At 42.9% G+C, this 16,753-nt stretch overlaps 1 protein-coding gene across 1 annotated transcript in view; it reads left to right on the top strand.

The window, feature by feature from the left end:
- Positions 1-494: 494 nt before the first annotated feature.
- dna2 (DNA replication helicase/nuclease 2) overlaps positions 495-16,753 on the top strand; it is a 25,345-nt gene continuing 9,086 nt past the window's right edge. Inside the window, exons 1-9 of the mRNA XM_041888469.1 lie at positions 495-903; positions 11,895-11,951; positions 12,145-13,217; positions 13,339-13,512; positions 14,213-14,396; positions 14,494-14,642; positions 15,332-15,463; positions 15,601-15,829; positions 15,959-16,076. Coding sequence (XP_041744403.1) covers positions 874-903; positions 11,895-11,951; positions 12,145-13,217; positions 13,339-13,512; positions 14,213-14,396; positions 14,494-14,642; positions 15,332-15,463; positions 15,601-15,829; positions 15,959-16,076 — 2,146 coding nt within the window. The 5' untranslated portion in view covers positions 495-873. The remainder of the gene's footprint in view (positions 904-11,894; positions 11,952-12,144; positions 13,218-13,338; positions 13,513-14,212; positions 14,397-14,493; positions 14,643-15,331; positions 15,464-15,600; positions 15,830-15,958; positions 16,077-16,753) is intronic.

Here is a 16,753-nt window from a genome sequence, read left to right as displayed (position 1 = left end):
GTGGATAGGCCTTCACTGAAGGCTGCAGGGGTTGCCGTTCAACAGCCGGACACAGATATGTTAAAGGTTAAGAAGGTGGACTTTGTGGCCTTTATAGCTATGGTGATTAATGGCACTGCCAAGGTGGAGAGGAAGTCCAGGAAAATAGATATCATTGTGGATGCGGCGGAACGGTTCCTTGAACTGAAAGACTTCTCGGCAGTGGAGTTGCATGGAGTATTGTCACAAGCCGTACCACCTTCTCAGGTCTGAGAAGGGAGATATGAAGATTTTAAGGAAGGAAGAAGTGGGAGTTTTGGGGTTTTGGTTTTGTCAATGTGTTTTTTTACTATTGTTTAATTTTGAGTGGATGAAGTTAATTTTCCCTATCACGTATTGGTTTTATTTTTACATTAGTTTTTTCAACCCCGTCCTGTTGGTGGCGGTAATACACATTTTTGGGTTGTAGTCTGCCATAAAACCCACAGAAGAAGAAATATTATCGAGTGGGGGTGTCTTGCTTCTACTTCCATCTCTGTCGTAACTACCAATAACGCGTTTAGCGCGAAAAATAACAAGAAAAGCACTGCTGACAACGAATGAAATAACCTGAACTAGCTGGCTAGCCAAGTCAAATCTTTTGACTTTGTTGGCTACCTATTATATATCTAACCGGTAGGCATTTGAGATGTATATGTGATTAGTGAAGTGATACGTTTCCAGCAAGGATCTAGCTAACGAAACATGTAAGCTTGCCTTGACTAAAACCAATAACGTTGACGCGTTAGCTAAAGTAATTTAGCCTCTCAGGTTAGCTGCAGCTATCTATAGCTAGTCATCTAAGTTAGCTATCCTCTAAACACACCTGCAAGTCGTCAGATCTCTAACGTTACAATGCAGAGGACCAAGTTGAAGAAGAACTCTGTGAGTATTTGCTCCCTTAATGATGCATGTAAAAGTAATAGCTGTCACATTAATAAGTAGCTCTCAGTTCCAATACATTACACATAGCTAAGTCAGTCATTGGACTAAGTCATTTTCTGTGTGGGGGAGTTTTGTTAAGAGCCCCGAAGCTCAATCTGAACATTAACACGCGTCACTTGGGGTATGGTTTTGTAAGCATAAGGACCTGCTTTCATATCATTAAGAAATCATTTTCAAAAAACAAACGGTTAAGACACACCTGCATATTTCAAAACATTGGGGTGTAGTGAGATACCCAATGGGCCGGACGATTCTCTTAGGTTGAAAAAACGTATATTAAAATCAATAAATCCGCCTTCATTAACACAATGGAAAAATCGAATAATGTATTATTGATGGCCAACCGAGAAAAGCTAATTTGTACAATTTAAGGCCATGTGGCCAAAAAATTATGCAGGCACTAGTAATGGTGGTGTGAGTATGCGGGTCTGGGCATAGGAGATGTAGTCATTTTTTATACAATGGGTGGGTCTAATCCCGAATGCTGATTGGTTAAAACCGCATTCCAGCCGGTGTCTATTCCACAAATTACCACTGGCTAAATCTGACATTAAAATGCCTATTTACTCTGTTCCATCTGACTGCGCAGTCCACTGTCTCATCAACCCAGCAATTTATAAACTTGATCTCCACAATGAAAAGCATCTAGACATTATCTCAAATTTCTTTTAGACTAACATTTCATTTTCAACAGCGAAGATTTGTATAAACCTTGCTGTTTGTCTTGCTGACATTTGCAACATTGTTTCAATATTCAAATTCGATCCCCAGCTGACCCATAGCAATGAACATGTCGGGAGTCAGCATGAGACAGGCAGGCAGGCAGCGCTTCTCAGCCAGTCGAAATCATGAATCAGCTGACATTGTTTTTCATGGATTATTACAAAGAAATGTCAATTGATAAAAGGTCAAATGAAACGAAGTGCAGCTAGATTGCAGTGTTTCTAACTTCAGTTTGAAGTGATTGTGTTTGCTGTGTTGTTGGCTAGCTCCTCTGAATAAGTGTCCTGACGAGAGAGCACTTTATTTTTTGTACTTTTTACCCCTTTTTTCTCCCCAATTTCGTGATATCCAATTGGTAGTTAGTCTTGTCCCATCGCTGCAACTCCCGTACGGACTCGGGAGAGGCGACGGTCGAGAGCCATGGGACAAGGACATCCCGGCCGGCCAAACCCTCCCCTAACCCGGACGACGCTGGGCCAATTGTGCGCCGCCTCATGGGTCTCCCGGTCGCGGCCGGCTGCGACACAGCCCGGGATCGAACCCGGATCTGTAGTGATGCCTCAAGCACTGCAATGCAGTGCCTTAGACCGCTACGCCGCTCGGAGGCCCCAAGAGCACATTTTCTAAGCCAGGTGAAATCGCGCCTCATTAGCTTATTGTTATGGATGTGTCCAAATAAATATCACTAGAAAACAGCTTTAACAAATGCAAATGCAGCTACTGTTGTTATTCTGGCTGCACTGTTTGACTTGACTGTAAGTTAGCCGTAGTTGGCTAGCTAGCAAGCAAGGGATAAGAACGTTGCCAACCAGAATGGCAATGGAACATTTAGAACGAATGACTGGGAAGCGTCCATACAGAACAAAAAGACTGAACGACTGGGTCGCGTCTCTGGCAACCGAACCGATAGAACGAACGACCGGCTTGGGTAGCAACCCTAGATTTGTCGGGACTATATCTTGTGGAAGGATGAAATAGTATGAATAAATTCATCAAAATAACAGTTTTAATGAAAATATGTAAATCATTATTTGAATATGTTGGTAACCCATTGTATAAAAGTGATAATGCCCTCGAAGCTGGTGTTTGGAGGATATATTGGCACGGTTTGCCGGCCCTCAACTTCGTATCAGGCCTAACAACACCCGTGCCAATATTACCTCCAAACACCGCCTTCTCGGGCATTATCACTTAATTGTGTGCATCTGTAAGTTGCTGTAAGTATGTGTATGTTTGTATTTGGTTAAAAATAATAATTATATATATATATATATATCACACTATTTCTACCACTACCGTTCAAAAGTTTGGGGTCACTTAGAAATGTCCTTGTTTTTGAAAGAAAATCAAATTTTTTGTCCATTAAAATAACATCAAATTGATCAGAAATACAGTGTAGACATTGTTAATGATGTAAATGGCTATTTAAGCTGGAAACGGCTGCTTTTTAATGGAATATCTACATAGGCGTACAGAGGCCCATTATCAGCAACCATCAGTCCTGTGTTCCAATGGCACGTTGTGTTTGCTAATCCAAGTTTATCATTTTAAAAGGCTAATTGATCATTAGAAAACCCTTTTGCAATTATGTTAGCACAGCTGAAAACTGTTGTGCTGATTTAAAGAAGCAATAAAACTGGCCTCCTTGAGACTAGTTGAGTATCTGGCGCATCAGCAATTGTGGGTTCGATTACAGGCTCAAAATGGCCAGAAACAAATAACTTTCTTCTGAAACTCGTCAGTCTATTATTGTTCTGACAAATTAAGGGTATTCCATGCGAGAAATTGCCAAGAAACTGAAGATCTCGTACAACGCTGTGTACTACTCCATTCACAGAACAGCGCATACTGGCTCTAACCAGAATAGAAAGAGGAGTAGGAGGCCCCGGTGCACAACTGAGCAAGAGGACAAATACATTAGTGTCTAGTTTGAGAAACAGATGCCTCACAGGTCCTCAACTGGCAGCTTCATTAAATAGTACCCGCAAAACACCAGTCTCAACGTCAACAGTGAAGAGGCGACTCCGGGATGCTGACCTAAGCAGAGTTGCTAAGAAAAAGTCCAGTGTCTGTGTTCTTTTGCCCATCTTAATCTTTTCTTTTTATTGGCCAGTCTGAGATATGGCTTATTTGCAACTCTGCCTTTTCAGGTGTGCAAACATAATTGCAAAAGGGTTTTCTAATGATCAATTAGCCTTTTAAAATGATAAACTTGGATTAGCAAACACAACGTGCCATTGGAACACAGGACTGATGGTTGCTGATAATGGGCCTCTGTACACCTATGTAGATATTCCATTAAAAAGCAGCCGTTTCCAGCTACAATAGCCATTTACAACATTAACAATGTCTACACTGTATTTCTGATCAATTTGTTATTTTAATGGACAAAAAAGTTGCTTTTCTTTCGAAAACAAGGAAATGTCTAAGTGACTCAACTTTTGAATGGTTATATATATATATCATACATACAGTTGAAGTCGGAAGTTTACATACACTTAGGGTGGAGTCATTAAAATTCGTTTTTCAACCATTCCACAAATTTCTTAATAACAAACTATAGTTTTGGCAAGTCGGTTAAGACATCTACTTTGTGCATGACACAAGTAATTTTTCCAACAATTGTTTACAGACAGATTATTTCACTTATAATTCACTGTATCACAATTCCAGTGGGTCAGAAGTTTACATACACTAAGTTGACTGTGCCTTTTAAACAGCTTGGAAAACAGCTTCTGATAGGCTAATTTACATAATTTGAGTCAATTGGAGGTGTACCTGTGGATGTATTTCAAGGCCTACCTTCAAACTCAGTGCCTCTTTGCTTGACATCATGGGAAAATCCAAAGAAATCAGCCAAGACCTCAGGAAAATGAATTGTAGACCTCCACAAGTCTGGTTCATCCTTGGGAGCAATTTCCAAACGGCTGAAGGTACCACGTTCATCTGTACAAACAATAGTACACAAGTATAAACACCATGGGACCACGCAGCCGTCATACCGCTCAGGAAGGAAACGCGTTCTGTCTCCTAGAGATGAACGTACTTTGGTGTGAACAGTGCAAATCAATCCCAGAACAACAGCAAAGGACCTTGTGAAGACGCTGGAGGAAACAGGTACAAAAGTATCTATATCCACAGTAAAACGAGTCCTATATCGACATAACCTGAAAGGCCGCTCAGCAAGGAAGAAGCCACTGCTCCAAAACCGCCATAAAAAAGACAGACTACGGTTTGCAACTGCACATGGGGACAAAGATCTTACTTTTTGGAGAAATGTACTCTGGTTTGATTAAACAAAAATAGAACTGTTTGGCCATAATGACCTTCGTTATGTTTGGAGGGAAAAGGGGGTCGCTTGCAAGCTGAAGAACACCATCCCAACTGTGAAGCACAGGGGTGGCAGCATCATGCTGTGGGGGTGCTTTGCTGCAGGAGGGACTGGTGCACTTCAACTGTGTATGTGTGTATGTATATATATATACACATACAGTGAGGGAAAAAAGTATGATCCCTTGCTGATTTTGTACATTTGCCCACTGACAAAGAAATGATCAGTCTATCATTTTAATGGTAGGTTTATTTGAACAGTGAGAGACAGAATAACAACAAAAAAATCCTGAAAAAAGCATGTCAAAAATGTTATAAATTATTTGCATTTTAATGAGGGGAAATAAGTATTTGACCCCTCTGCAAAACATGACTTAGTACTATGGGGCAAAACCCTTGTTGGCATTCACAGAGGTCAGACGTTGCTTGTAGTTGGCCACAAGGTTTGCACAAATCTCAGGAGGGAATTTGTCCCACTCCTCTTTGCAGATCTTCTCCAAGTCATTAAGGTTTCGAGGCTGACGTTCGGCAACTCGAACCTTCAGCTCCCACCACAGATTTTCTATGGAATTGAGGTCTGGAGACTGGCTAGGCCACTCCAGGACCTTAATGTGCTTCTTCTTGAGCCACTCCTTTGTTGCCTTGGCCGTGTGTTTTGGGTCATTGTCATGCTGGAATACCCATCCACGACTCATTTTCAATGCCCTGGCTGAGGGAAGGAGGTTCTCACCCAAGATTTGACGGTACATGGCCCCGTCCATCGTCCCTTTGATGCGGTGAAGTTGTCCTGTCCCCTTAGCAGAAAAACACCCAAAAGCATAATGTTTCCACCTCCATGTTTGACGGTGGGGATGGTGTTCTTGGGGTCATAGGCAGCATTCCTCCTCCTCCAAACACGGCAAGTTGAGTTGATGCCAAAGAGCTCCATTTTGGTCTCATCTTACCACAACACTTTCGCCCAGTTCTCCTCTGAATCATTCAGATGTTCATTGTCAAACTTCAGATGGGCATGTATATGTGCTTTCTTGAGCAGGGGGACCTTGCGGGCGCTGCAGGATTTCAGTCCTTCACGGCGTAGTGTGTTACCATTTGTTTTCTTGGTGACTATGGTCCCAGCTGCCTTGAGATCATTGACAAGATCCGCCTGTGTAGTTCTGGGCTGATTCCTCACCGTTCTCATGATCATTGCAACTCCACGAGGTGAGATCTTGCATGGAGCCCCAGGCCGAGGGAGATTGACAGTTTTTTGTGTTTCTTCAATTTGCGAATAATCGCACCAACTGTTGTCACCTTCTCACCAAGCTGCTTGGCGATGGTCTTGTAGCCCATTCCAGCCTTGTGTAGGTCTACAATCTTGTCCCTGACATCCTTGGAGAGCTCTTTGGTCTTGGCCATGGTGGAGAGTTTGGAATCTGATTGATTGCTTCTGTGGACATATGTCTTTTATACGGGTAACAAACTGAGATTAGGAGCACTCCCTTTAAGAGTGTGCTCCTAATCTCAGCTCGTTACCTGTATAAAAGACACCTGGGAGCCAGAAATCTTTCTGATTGAGAGGCGGTCAAATACTTATTTCCCTCATTAAAATGCAAATCAATTTATCACATTTTTGACATGCGTTTTTTCTGGATTTTGTTGTTGTTATTCTGTCTCTCACTGTTCAAATAAACCTACCATTAAAATTATAGACTGATCATTTCTTTGTCAGTGGGCAAACGTACAAAATCAGCAGGGGATCAAATACTTTTTTCCCTCACTGTACATACACAAATAAATGATACACACCAGTGTTCCCACATGGCCATTTCTCAATTTTACAGTGCTTGTTTACAGAAGAAAAGAGGCGACCACCTTTGCTAATTAGCTATGTTGCGTGCTCCGAGCACCTGTGTGTAAGCCTAACTCGGGAAGTGGAGTTTTGTCGATAGAGGCACCCATAACTGTGTGGATCTGTGCAAAACTACAACAGTAAGCGACAGATTGAAATTCACTGGGGGGAGGGGTGGTCCAAGGGTTGTCAAACATTTTTTTTTTTTTTTAGCTTTGGGGAGGGTTGTGTGTTTTTTTTTTTTTTTTTTATTGGGCACAGGGCAGGGTAATGTTTTTTCCCTGGTTTACATGTTATGTTCTGATCATATTTAAGCAAAAATGCCAGAGGAGGTGTACATGCTGAATGGCATAATGAAATACGTCACGATGTAAACAGGGCATTATTTAAGCAATAAAGCCTGAGGGGGTGTGGTATATGTCTAATGTACCATGGCTAAGTGCTGTTCTTATGCACAACGCAACTCGGAGTGCCTGGACACAGCCCTTAGCTGTGGTATATTGGCCATATACCACATACCCCGGAGGTGCCTTATTGCTTTTAAAAACTGGTTACCAACGTAAATATATTTTGGGTCATACCCGTGGTATACGGTCTGATATACCACAGCTTTCAGCCAATCAGCATTCAAGGCTTGAACCACCCAGTTTATATAATTTACCTATAAACAATGGCTTGACTTACTTTTGATATTACCCTAATCAATGTGTAAACGTTTGTGAAGGTATGGCTATTATTTAGCTACTGCAGGCCTATAATATGAAGGCAGTGTGATCTGGCGCTCCAACTGACTAACAATTGAACTTGAGGTGAGGAAGTCTGTTTCAGGCCTACCAGAGTTACTCCTATAATCTAACAATATAATGCTTATCTTTTATGAAAAATATTTGGATCTAAAATTAACGAATTAGCCTCCTTCTGTACTTCTATCTGTATAGCAGATGCAGTAGCCACCTGACATAAATAATTGCATGTCGGTGTTGTAACATGCAACGGCATATCTCTCTGGGGTTAGGCCGAAGCTTCTCTTCCTTTATAGATATAGGCTATACAGTGCCTTCGGAAAGTATTCAGACCCCTTTACTTTTTTCCACATTTTGTTACATTACAGCCTTAGTCTGAAATGGATTAAATAAATAAAAATCCTCATCAATCTACGCACAATACCCCATAATGACAAAGCGAAAAAAGGTTTTTAGACATTTTTGCAAATGTATTAAAAATAAAAACGGAAATATCACATTTACATAAGTATTCAGACCCTTTGCTATGAGACTCGAAATTGAGCTCAGGTGCATCCTGTTTCCATTGATCATCCTTGAGATGTTTCTACAACTTGATTGGAGTCCAACTGTGCTAAATTCAATTGATTGGACATGATTTGGAAAGGCACACACCTGTCTATATAAGGTCCCACAGTTGACAGTGCATGTCACAGCAATAACCAAGCCATGAGGTGGAACTAATTGTCAGTTGAGCTCCGGGACAGGATAGGAGAGAGATGCCCACCAATAACACAGTGGCCTCCATTATTCTTAAATGGAAGAAGACTCTTCCTAAATCTGGCAGCCCGGCCAAACTGAGCAATCGGGGGAGAAGGGCCTTGGTCAGGGAGGTGACCGAGAATCCGATGGTCACTCTGACAGAGCTCTAGAGTTCCTCTGTGGAGATGGGAGAACCTTCCAGAAGGACAACCATCTCTGCAGCACTACACCAATCAGACCTTTATGGTAGAGTGGCCAGAAGGAAGCCACTCTTCAATAAAAGGCACATGACAGCCCACATGGAGTTTGCCAAAAGGCACCTAAAGACTCTCAGACCATGAGAAACAAGATTTTCTGGTCTGATGAAACCAAGATTGAACTCTTTGGCCTGAATGGCAAGTGTCACGTCTGGAGGAAACCTGGCACCATCCCTACGGTGAAGCATGGTGGTAGCAGCATCATGCTGTGGGGATGTTTTTCAGCTGCAGGTACTAGGAGACTAGTCAGGATGGAGGCAAAGATGAACAGAGCAAAGTACCGAGCGATCCTTAATGAAAACCTGCTCCAGAGCGCTCGGGACCTCAGACCGGGGTGAAGGTTTACCTTCCAACAGGATAATGACCCTAAGCACACAGCCAAGACAATGCAGGAGTGGCTTCGGGACAAGTCTCTGAATGTCCTTGAGTGGCCCAGCCAGAGTCCAGACTTGAACCCGATCAAACATCTCTGGAGAGACTTGAAAATAGCTGTGCAGCAACACTCCCCATCCAACCTGACAGAGCTTGAGAGGACCTGCAGAGAAGAATGGGAGAAACTTCCCAAATACAGGTGTGCCAAACTTGTAGCGTCATACCCAAGAAGACTCGATACTGTAATCGCTGCCAAAGGTGCTTCAACAAAGTACTGAGTAAAGGGTCTGAATACTTATGTAAATGTGATATTTCAGGGATATCTTTTATGACAGATTTGCAAAAATTTCTAAAATCCTGTTTTTGCTTTGTCATTAGGGGGTATTGTGTGTAGATTGAGGAAAAAAGTATTCAAACGGGGGATTGTGGAGGCCAGGTCATCTGATGCAGCACTCCATCACTCTCCTTCTTGGTCAAATAGCCCTTACACAGCCTAGAGGTGTGTTGGGTCATTGTCCTGTTGAAAAACAAATGATAGCCCCACGAAGCCCAAACCAGATGGGATGGCGTATCGCTGCAGAATGCTGTGGTAGCCATGCTGGTTAAGTGTGCCTTGAATTCTAAATAAATCACAGTGTCACCAGCAAAGCACCCCCACGCCATAACACCACTTCCTCCATGCTTTACGGTGGGAAATACACATGTGAAGATCATCCGTTCACCCACACGCATCTCACAAAGACACAGCGGTTGGAACCAAAAATCTCAAATTTGGACTCCAGACCGAAGGACAAATTTCCACCAGTCTAATGTCCATTGCTTGTTTTTCTTGGCCCAAGCAAATCTCTTATTATTGGTGTCCTTTAATAGTGGTTTCTTTGCAGAAATTCGACCATGAAGGCCTGAATCACATAGTCTCCTCTGAACAGTTGATGTTGAGATGTGTCTGTTACTTGAACTCTGTGAAGCATTTATTTGGGCTGCAATTTCTGAGGCTGGTAACTCTAATTAACTTATCCTCTGCAGCAGAGGTAACTCTGGGTCTTCCATTCCTGTGGTGGTCCTCATGAGAGCCAGTTACATCATAAATAAATTCCACAAATTAACTTTTAACAAGGCACACCTGTTAATTGAAATGCATTCCAGGTGACTACGTCATGAAGCTGGTTGAGAGAATGCCAAGCGTGTGCAACGCTGTCATCAAGGCAAAGGGTGCCTATTTGAAGAATCTCAAATATAAAATATATTTTGATTTGTTTAACACTTTTTTGGTTACTACATGATTCCATATGTGTTATTTCATAGTTTTGATGTATTCACTATTATTCTACAATGTAAAAATAAAGTAAAACCCTTGAATGAGTAGGTGTGTCCAAACTTTTGACTGGTAGTGTACATCTCATACAGTGGACACCTAAGCCTATAGGACTATGCATGCAATGCCCTGATTCATTTAGTACTCAAATCTCTGACAGCTGAACCTTGAGGTGGACAATTAGTATTTTAGGAAAGTAGCCAAAAAAAAAAGTCTCAAGTTTTGCGTATGCTACACATTGAAACACAAGGAATAGTGTTTTTGTCATTTGTTAATGTCTCATTTGGCCTCGTTTATTGATGTCACTGGCTGCGCCAGGTCGGCTCTGAATGCATACGGATGTCTGTAAAATTTCTGAAATGTCCGGTAAATTAAAGTCTTCCCTGTCATGTTGTCCGGTGCCAAATTTTCCTAAAGAAAAGATGAACGGAGCAAAGTACAGAGAGATCCTTGATGAAAACCTGCTCCAGAGTGCTCAGGACCTCAGACTAGGGACGAAGGTTCACCTTCCAACAGGACAACGACCCTAAGCATACAGCCTAGACAACGCAGGAGTGGCTTCGGGACAAGTCTCTGAATGTCCTTGAGTGGCCCAGCCAGAGCCCGGACTTGAACCCGATCTAACATCTCTGGAGAGACCTGAAAATAGCTGTGCAACGACGCTCCCCATCCAACCTGACAGAGCTTGAGAGGATCTGCAGAGAAGAATGGGAGAAACTCCCCAAATACAGGTGTGCCAAGCTTGTAGCAGCATACCCAAGAAGAATCAAGGCTGTAATTGCTGCCAAAGGTGCTTCAACAAAGTACTGCGTAAAGGGTCTGAATACTTATGTAAATGTGATTTTTCTGTTTATTTATAAATTTGCAAAAAATTCTAAACGTGTTTTTGCTTTGTCATTATGGGGTATTGTGTGTAGATTGAGGGGAAACAATTGAATCAATTTTAGAATAAGCTTGTAACGTAACAAAATGTGGAAAAAGTCAAGGGGTCTGAATACCTTCCGAATGCATTGTATATTTTTATAGTCACACCGGATAGGTGCAGTGAAATGTGTTGTTGTACAGGGTCACTATTGTAGTACGGCGCCCCTGGAACAAATTAGGTCGATGTGCCCTTGAGCAAGGCATTTAACCTAATGTTATTTTTTTCACCTTGTCGGCTCGGGTATTCGAATCAGCGACCTTTCGGGAGTAGCTAGCTAGATATATTGTCATACTTTTAGTTACTTCCTCTACTGGTTGTCTGGGTGGTTGTTCCTTATGCTGCTGGAAATTTGAGATAAAATGTCCACAGGAAAAGTATAACCCAACATACCTTTAAAAACGTTCAGATTTCACCTGAAGCATGCGCACACAATGTAAATACATGTTTTTAATTGTTTGTGCACATGCTTCAGGTGATAGACATATGAATGCACTAGTACCCGTTTTTTACCAAGTCTGTTTAATAATACTTTCCTGTGGATATTTTGTCTCATTACAATATAATAACTGATTCGGAGGGGTTGGGTTAAATGCGGAAGACACATTTCAGTGAATGCATTGTTGTACAACTGACTAGGTATCCCCCTTTCCCCTAACACCACAAAGTCTCTCTGTTAATTTGCTGTACTTTGCTCCAGGTAATTGGAGGCCATCAGAAGACACTCTCTTCATTTTTCTACCCGAAGAAGCTCAAGGTGAGTCTTGAGTTATCTTCTGACTATTTTGTCTCAATGGACAAACGGTATTATTGTTGCTTTTTTCTCCTTTATCGAGCTAAGGTCTTTTTAAGTGAGTATGTGAGCATGCTGACGCCTTTACTCTTTCTTATTGAATTATCCTCACTCTGTGTAGAATTGTTGACAAACTTAAGTCTGACCTTGGTTTCAGGAGTCAACGCCTCCCTCAAAGAAAACTATATGCAGCATAACTGAGACAGACTCCTCAAATGTCACCTCTAACAAGCGCAGTGTCCTGGGGGGCATTGAAAATTCTCCCCTCTCTTTTGACCCCTTATCTGTCCCAGAGACCCCCGACAGCCAGATCAGAACCTCTCACCCTGCCAGCAGGCCTGAAGGTGGGCATCTCTCTCCTATCTGCCGCAGCCCGCGCTCCAAAGGGGGCAGCTTAATAAGGGAAAATTCTCCCAAGGCAGCTATGTTCTCCCTGAGGAGTAAGATCAGTCCCCCACCCCAGGTACAGACGGGCACCAAGAACAGTAGCATGCAGCGTTGCTCTGTGAAAAGACTGTTAAGTCCCGATGACGTGCAGGTTGTCAAGCGTCCCAAAACCATACCAGTAAAGAGGCCCTTCATTAGCCCTCTGCAGAAGTCTCTCCTTCATGGAGAGGACTTCCTGAGCGAATGCTTGCAGGTCATTGGTGACACTCAAAACTCCAAATGTACTAAATCCCAGCAGGGCACAGGCCTAGTTGGCAAAGCTGTGAATAGCAGAAAGCCATCCAAGGCTGATCAGATACTCTTTGAAGGTTGCAGTGTATTGACATCAAGAGCCAAGGAGAAGATGGGAAACGTAGTGCCATCATTAAAGCCACTGTCTGTCAAAAGAGCTTTGTCCTTGTCCTCTAATGAGAGCTCTCTCCCCAGCAGCTTGAGTGAATGTGAAGAGGAGTGTGCTTTTACTGTCATTACAGAACAGAAAGACGCCACAGAATACAATAGCTGCCCCACAGACTTGAATACAAGCGGTGGGCATGTGATCTCTCCTAGCTGTGAGAAGCCTAGTAGTGTCCCTGTAAGGAATGGAAAAACTAGACTTCCGTGTCCACCCAATCCCAATAAGAGCTTAATGGAAGTTGAAAGCAGTGCTGTCAGAGACTGTGGCACTGACGGGAAAGGAGTCACATCATCAGAAGACCACCTGGAGGGGCTGGAGGACAACTGGTTTGACGACAAAATGGAGGAGAGCTTCAGTAACACTAAGAAGGAGAAATCCAATGCTGGGTATGATGAGCACATCTAACTTACTAGGCATATACTTTTTTATATGCCTGAAATGCCTTTTTCCTGGTATGGAGTGAAATTTGAAGAAATGACCCTTTTTGTTGTTTATTTCACTAACCAGTAAAAGGAAAGGCATCCCAGACCATGTTATTCTGACTACTGGGCTGCACAACCGCTACTGGATACTAGATGTGCAGGAGGTCCATGGTGATCGTGGCTCTGTGGAGAAACATCTGACCATCACTGCCTCCAAGACCTCCCATCCTACTGAGATCTGCATTCTGAAGGATGGATGGTAATTTTCTGCACAATACATTATTTTTGAATTATTTTATATACCCAAATGAGTGGAAAAAACATTAAAAACACCTGCTCTTTCCATGACACATACTGACCAGGTGTATTGAGGTGAAGCTATGTTCCCTTAATGTCACTTGTTAAATCCACTTCAATCAGTGTAGATGAAGGGGAGGGGACAGGTAAAAAAAATAATAATTAAGCCTTGAGACATGGATTGTATATGTGTGTCATTGAGGGTGAATGGGCAAGACAAAATATTTAAGTGCCTTTTGAACAGGGTATGGTAGTAGATGCCAGGCACACCGGTTTGTGTCAAAAACTGCAACGCTGCTGGCTTACTCATGCTCAACAGTTTCCCGTGTGTCTCAAGAATGGTCCACCACCCAAAGGACATCCAGCCAACCTGACACAACTGTGGGAAGCATTGGAGTCAACATGGGCCAGCATCCCTGTGGAACGCGTTCGACACCTTGTGGAGTCCATGCACTGACGAATTGAGGCTGTTCTTGTGGCAGAAGGGGGGTTGCAAGTCAATATTAGGAAGGTGTTCTTAATGTTTTGTACACTAGGTGTATCAACCTCAATATATTTTTTTGCACATGTTGGTACATGATTCTGGGTAATATTGCTCAAGTTTATTTTCAGACAGACAATATAGATCATGTGAAAATAATAGTATGTCTTGCCTTCTCTAGGGAGTCGACACCAGTGTCAAGGGGTGATGTGGTTCACCTGGAGGGCCAATGTGTCTCAGGGATCTGGCTGATAGACAGGGAGTCAGGATTCTTGGTGCTTCTCCCTGACGTGCTCATATCTGGCACTAGCATCGCCAGCGGGATCCGCTGCATGAGACGGGCCGTGCTGGGAGAAATGTTCAAGGTATGGCCATGAAATACCAGGCTAAGTTCGTCTATCTGTTTATGAATTGATTGACCGACCTTGTTATAATGATATGTAATCCTCACCTTTGCCTTAGAGTTTCGACGGAGGCTCCAAACAGATGCTGAACGGTACGATAGTTCATGAAATCTTCCAGAAAGCTGCAATGTCTGGAGACTTCTCTATGGAAAGGCTGCAACTGCTGGCCAACCAAGCCCTCCTCAGCCCCAACTACCTGGGAGACATGTAAGAGTCATTATGCTATACCATACCATCATAATTCATACATTGATATTGGGAGTTTCTTAGGAAATGTTAAAGGGATACTTCAGGATTTTCCCAATGAAGCCCTTTATCTACTTCCCCCGAGTCCGATGAACTCGTAGATAACATTTGTATGTCTCTGCGTGCAGTTTGAAGGAAGTTACTAACTAGCGTCAGCGCAATTGCTAACTGCTAGCATGCCTTCATACTGGATGCAGAGACATTAAAAATTGTATCTGTAAGTTCATCTGACTCTGGGGAAGTAGATAAAGGGCTTCATTGCCAAAATTCCGAAGTATACCTTTAAAGGTGCAATATGCAGAAATTGCACCTCCATTTCCTGGTTGCTAAAATTCTAAACAAGCAAGTATAGTGTAGAGAATCATTGTACCATCTAAACCGCTGGGAAATATATTTTCCATATCCAAAGATATTGTATTTTCACCTGTTTGAAGCTGGTGAACAAAACCGAAAGTAAAAGACACAAAAACTTAAGCACGGGAAGCCTAGAAATAGCGCACATTGAACAAATGTACTGCTTGTTAGACTTGCTTTCAATGACAGATCTATAACCCACAATTCTATGTGAATTTGGTTGGGTTGCCCAAAAAGTTACATATTGCAGCTTTAAGTGTGGGTTTTATTGTGATTCTTCTCCATCCCCCTCATAGGTACACACTGAAACTGACTCAGGAGGACATGAAGCAGGAGATTTGGGAGTACCTGCCTGCACTGACAGAATGGGCCAGAGATTACCTTCACACCTCTCCACAGGCAGGCAAGAAACTGTTAACTCTCAAATTGTGAGTAGTACCAACTCACCCCACCCCTCTCTGTCTACTGGACAAATGAATTTGATTCTCCATTCTATATCTTAAAAAATAAAAAATAATCTTTGACAGACTGTCATTAAAAAAATGTTGGTGCTCCCCACACACAGGCCAAGTGACGGGGCACTGAGCAGGCAGGACTCAGCATGCAGCATCACTGTCACAGACTTTGTGGACATCGAGGAAAACATTTGGTCGCCACGTTTCGGCCTGAAGGGGAAAATTGACGTGACGGCAGGGGTGCGTATTCATCGCAGGGGCAGGCCTCCACTCAACAGGGTAATGCCTTTGGAGCTGAAGACTGGCAAAGAGTCCAACTCCATTGAACACCACAGCCAGGTACTGCACCAGTGGAACGAACACACACAGTCTGTGGCAGTCAGATAGCAAATACTGAGCTTTATGAACCATCCATGCAATATGGCTGCAACAGTGCTCAAACCAATAAATACTATTGTTGTTGTCCAGGTCATCCTTTACACGCTGATGAGCTTAGAGCGACGCAGTGATGCAGAGGCAGGATTCCTGCTCTACCTGAAGACTGGCAACATGCATCCTATAGTCGGGAACCACATGGACAGAAGAGGTAAGCCCTTATCACAAAAAGATGTACAGTGCCATATGACAAAGCAAAAACAGGTTTTTAGAAATTGTTGCTAATTTATTAAAAATGGAAATATCACATTTACATAAGTATTCAGACCCTTTACTCAGTACTTTGTTGAAGCACCTTTGGCAGTGATGTACAGCCTCGAGTCTTCTTGGGTATGACGCTACAAGCTTAGCACACCTGTATTTGGGGGGTTTCTCCCATTCTTCTCTGCAGATCCTCTCAAGCTCTGTCAGGTTGGCTGGGGAGCATTGCTGCACAGCTATTTTCAGGTCTCGATCGGGTTCAAGTTAGGGCTCTGGCTGGGCCACTAAAGGACATTAAGAGACTTGTCCCGAAGCCACTCCTTTGTTTTCTTGTCTGTGTGCTTAGGGTCGTAGTCCGGTTGGAAGGTGAACCTTCGCCCCAGTCTAAGGTCCTGAGCGCTCTGGAGCAGGTTTTCATCAAGGATCTCTCTGTACTTTGATCTGTTCATCTTTGCCTCCATCCTGACTAGTCGCCCAGTCCCTGCCGCTGAAAAATGGTGCCAGGTTCCCTCCAGACGTGAAGCTTGCCATTCAGACCAAAGAGTTAAATCTTGTTTTCATTAGACCAGAGAATCTTGTTTCTCATGGTCTGAGAGTCTTTAGGTGCCTTTTGGCAAACTCCAAGCA

This window comes from Coregonus clupeaformis, chromosome 1 (genome assembly GCF_020615455.1).
Source record: "Coregonus clupeaformis isolate EN_2021a chromosome 1, ASM2061545v1, whole genome shotgun sequence".
Taxonomy (NCBI): Eukaryota; Metazoa; Chordata; class Actinopteri; order Salmoniformes; family Salmonidae; genus Coregonus; species Coregonus clupeaformis.
The sequence above is the reverse complement of the archived record's forward strand: the minus strand, read 5'-3'. Positions and strand labels throughout refer to the sequence as shown.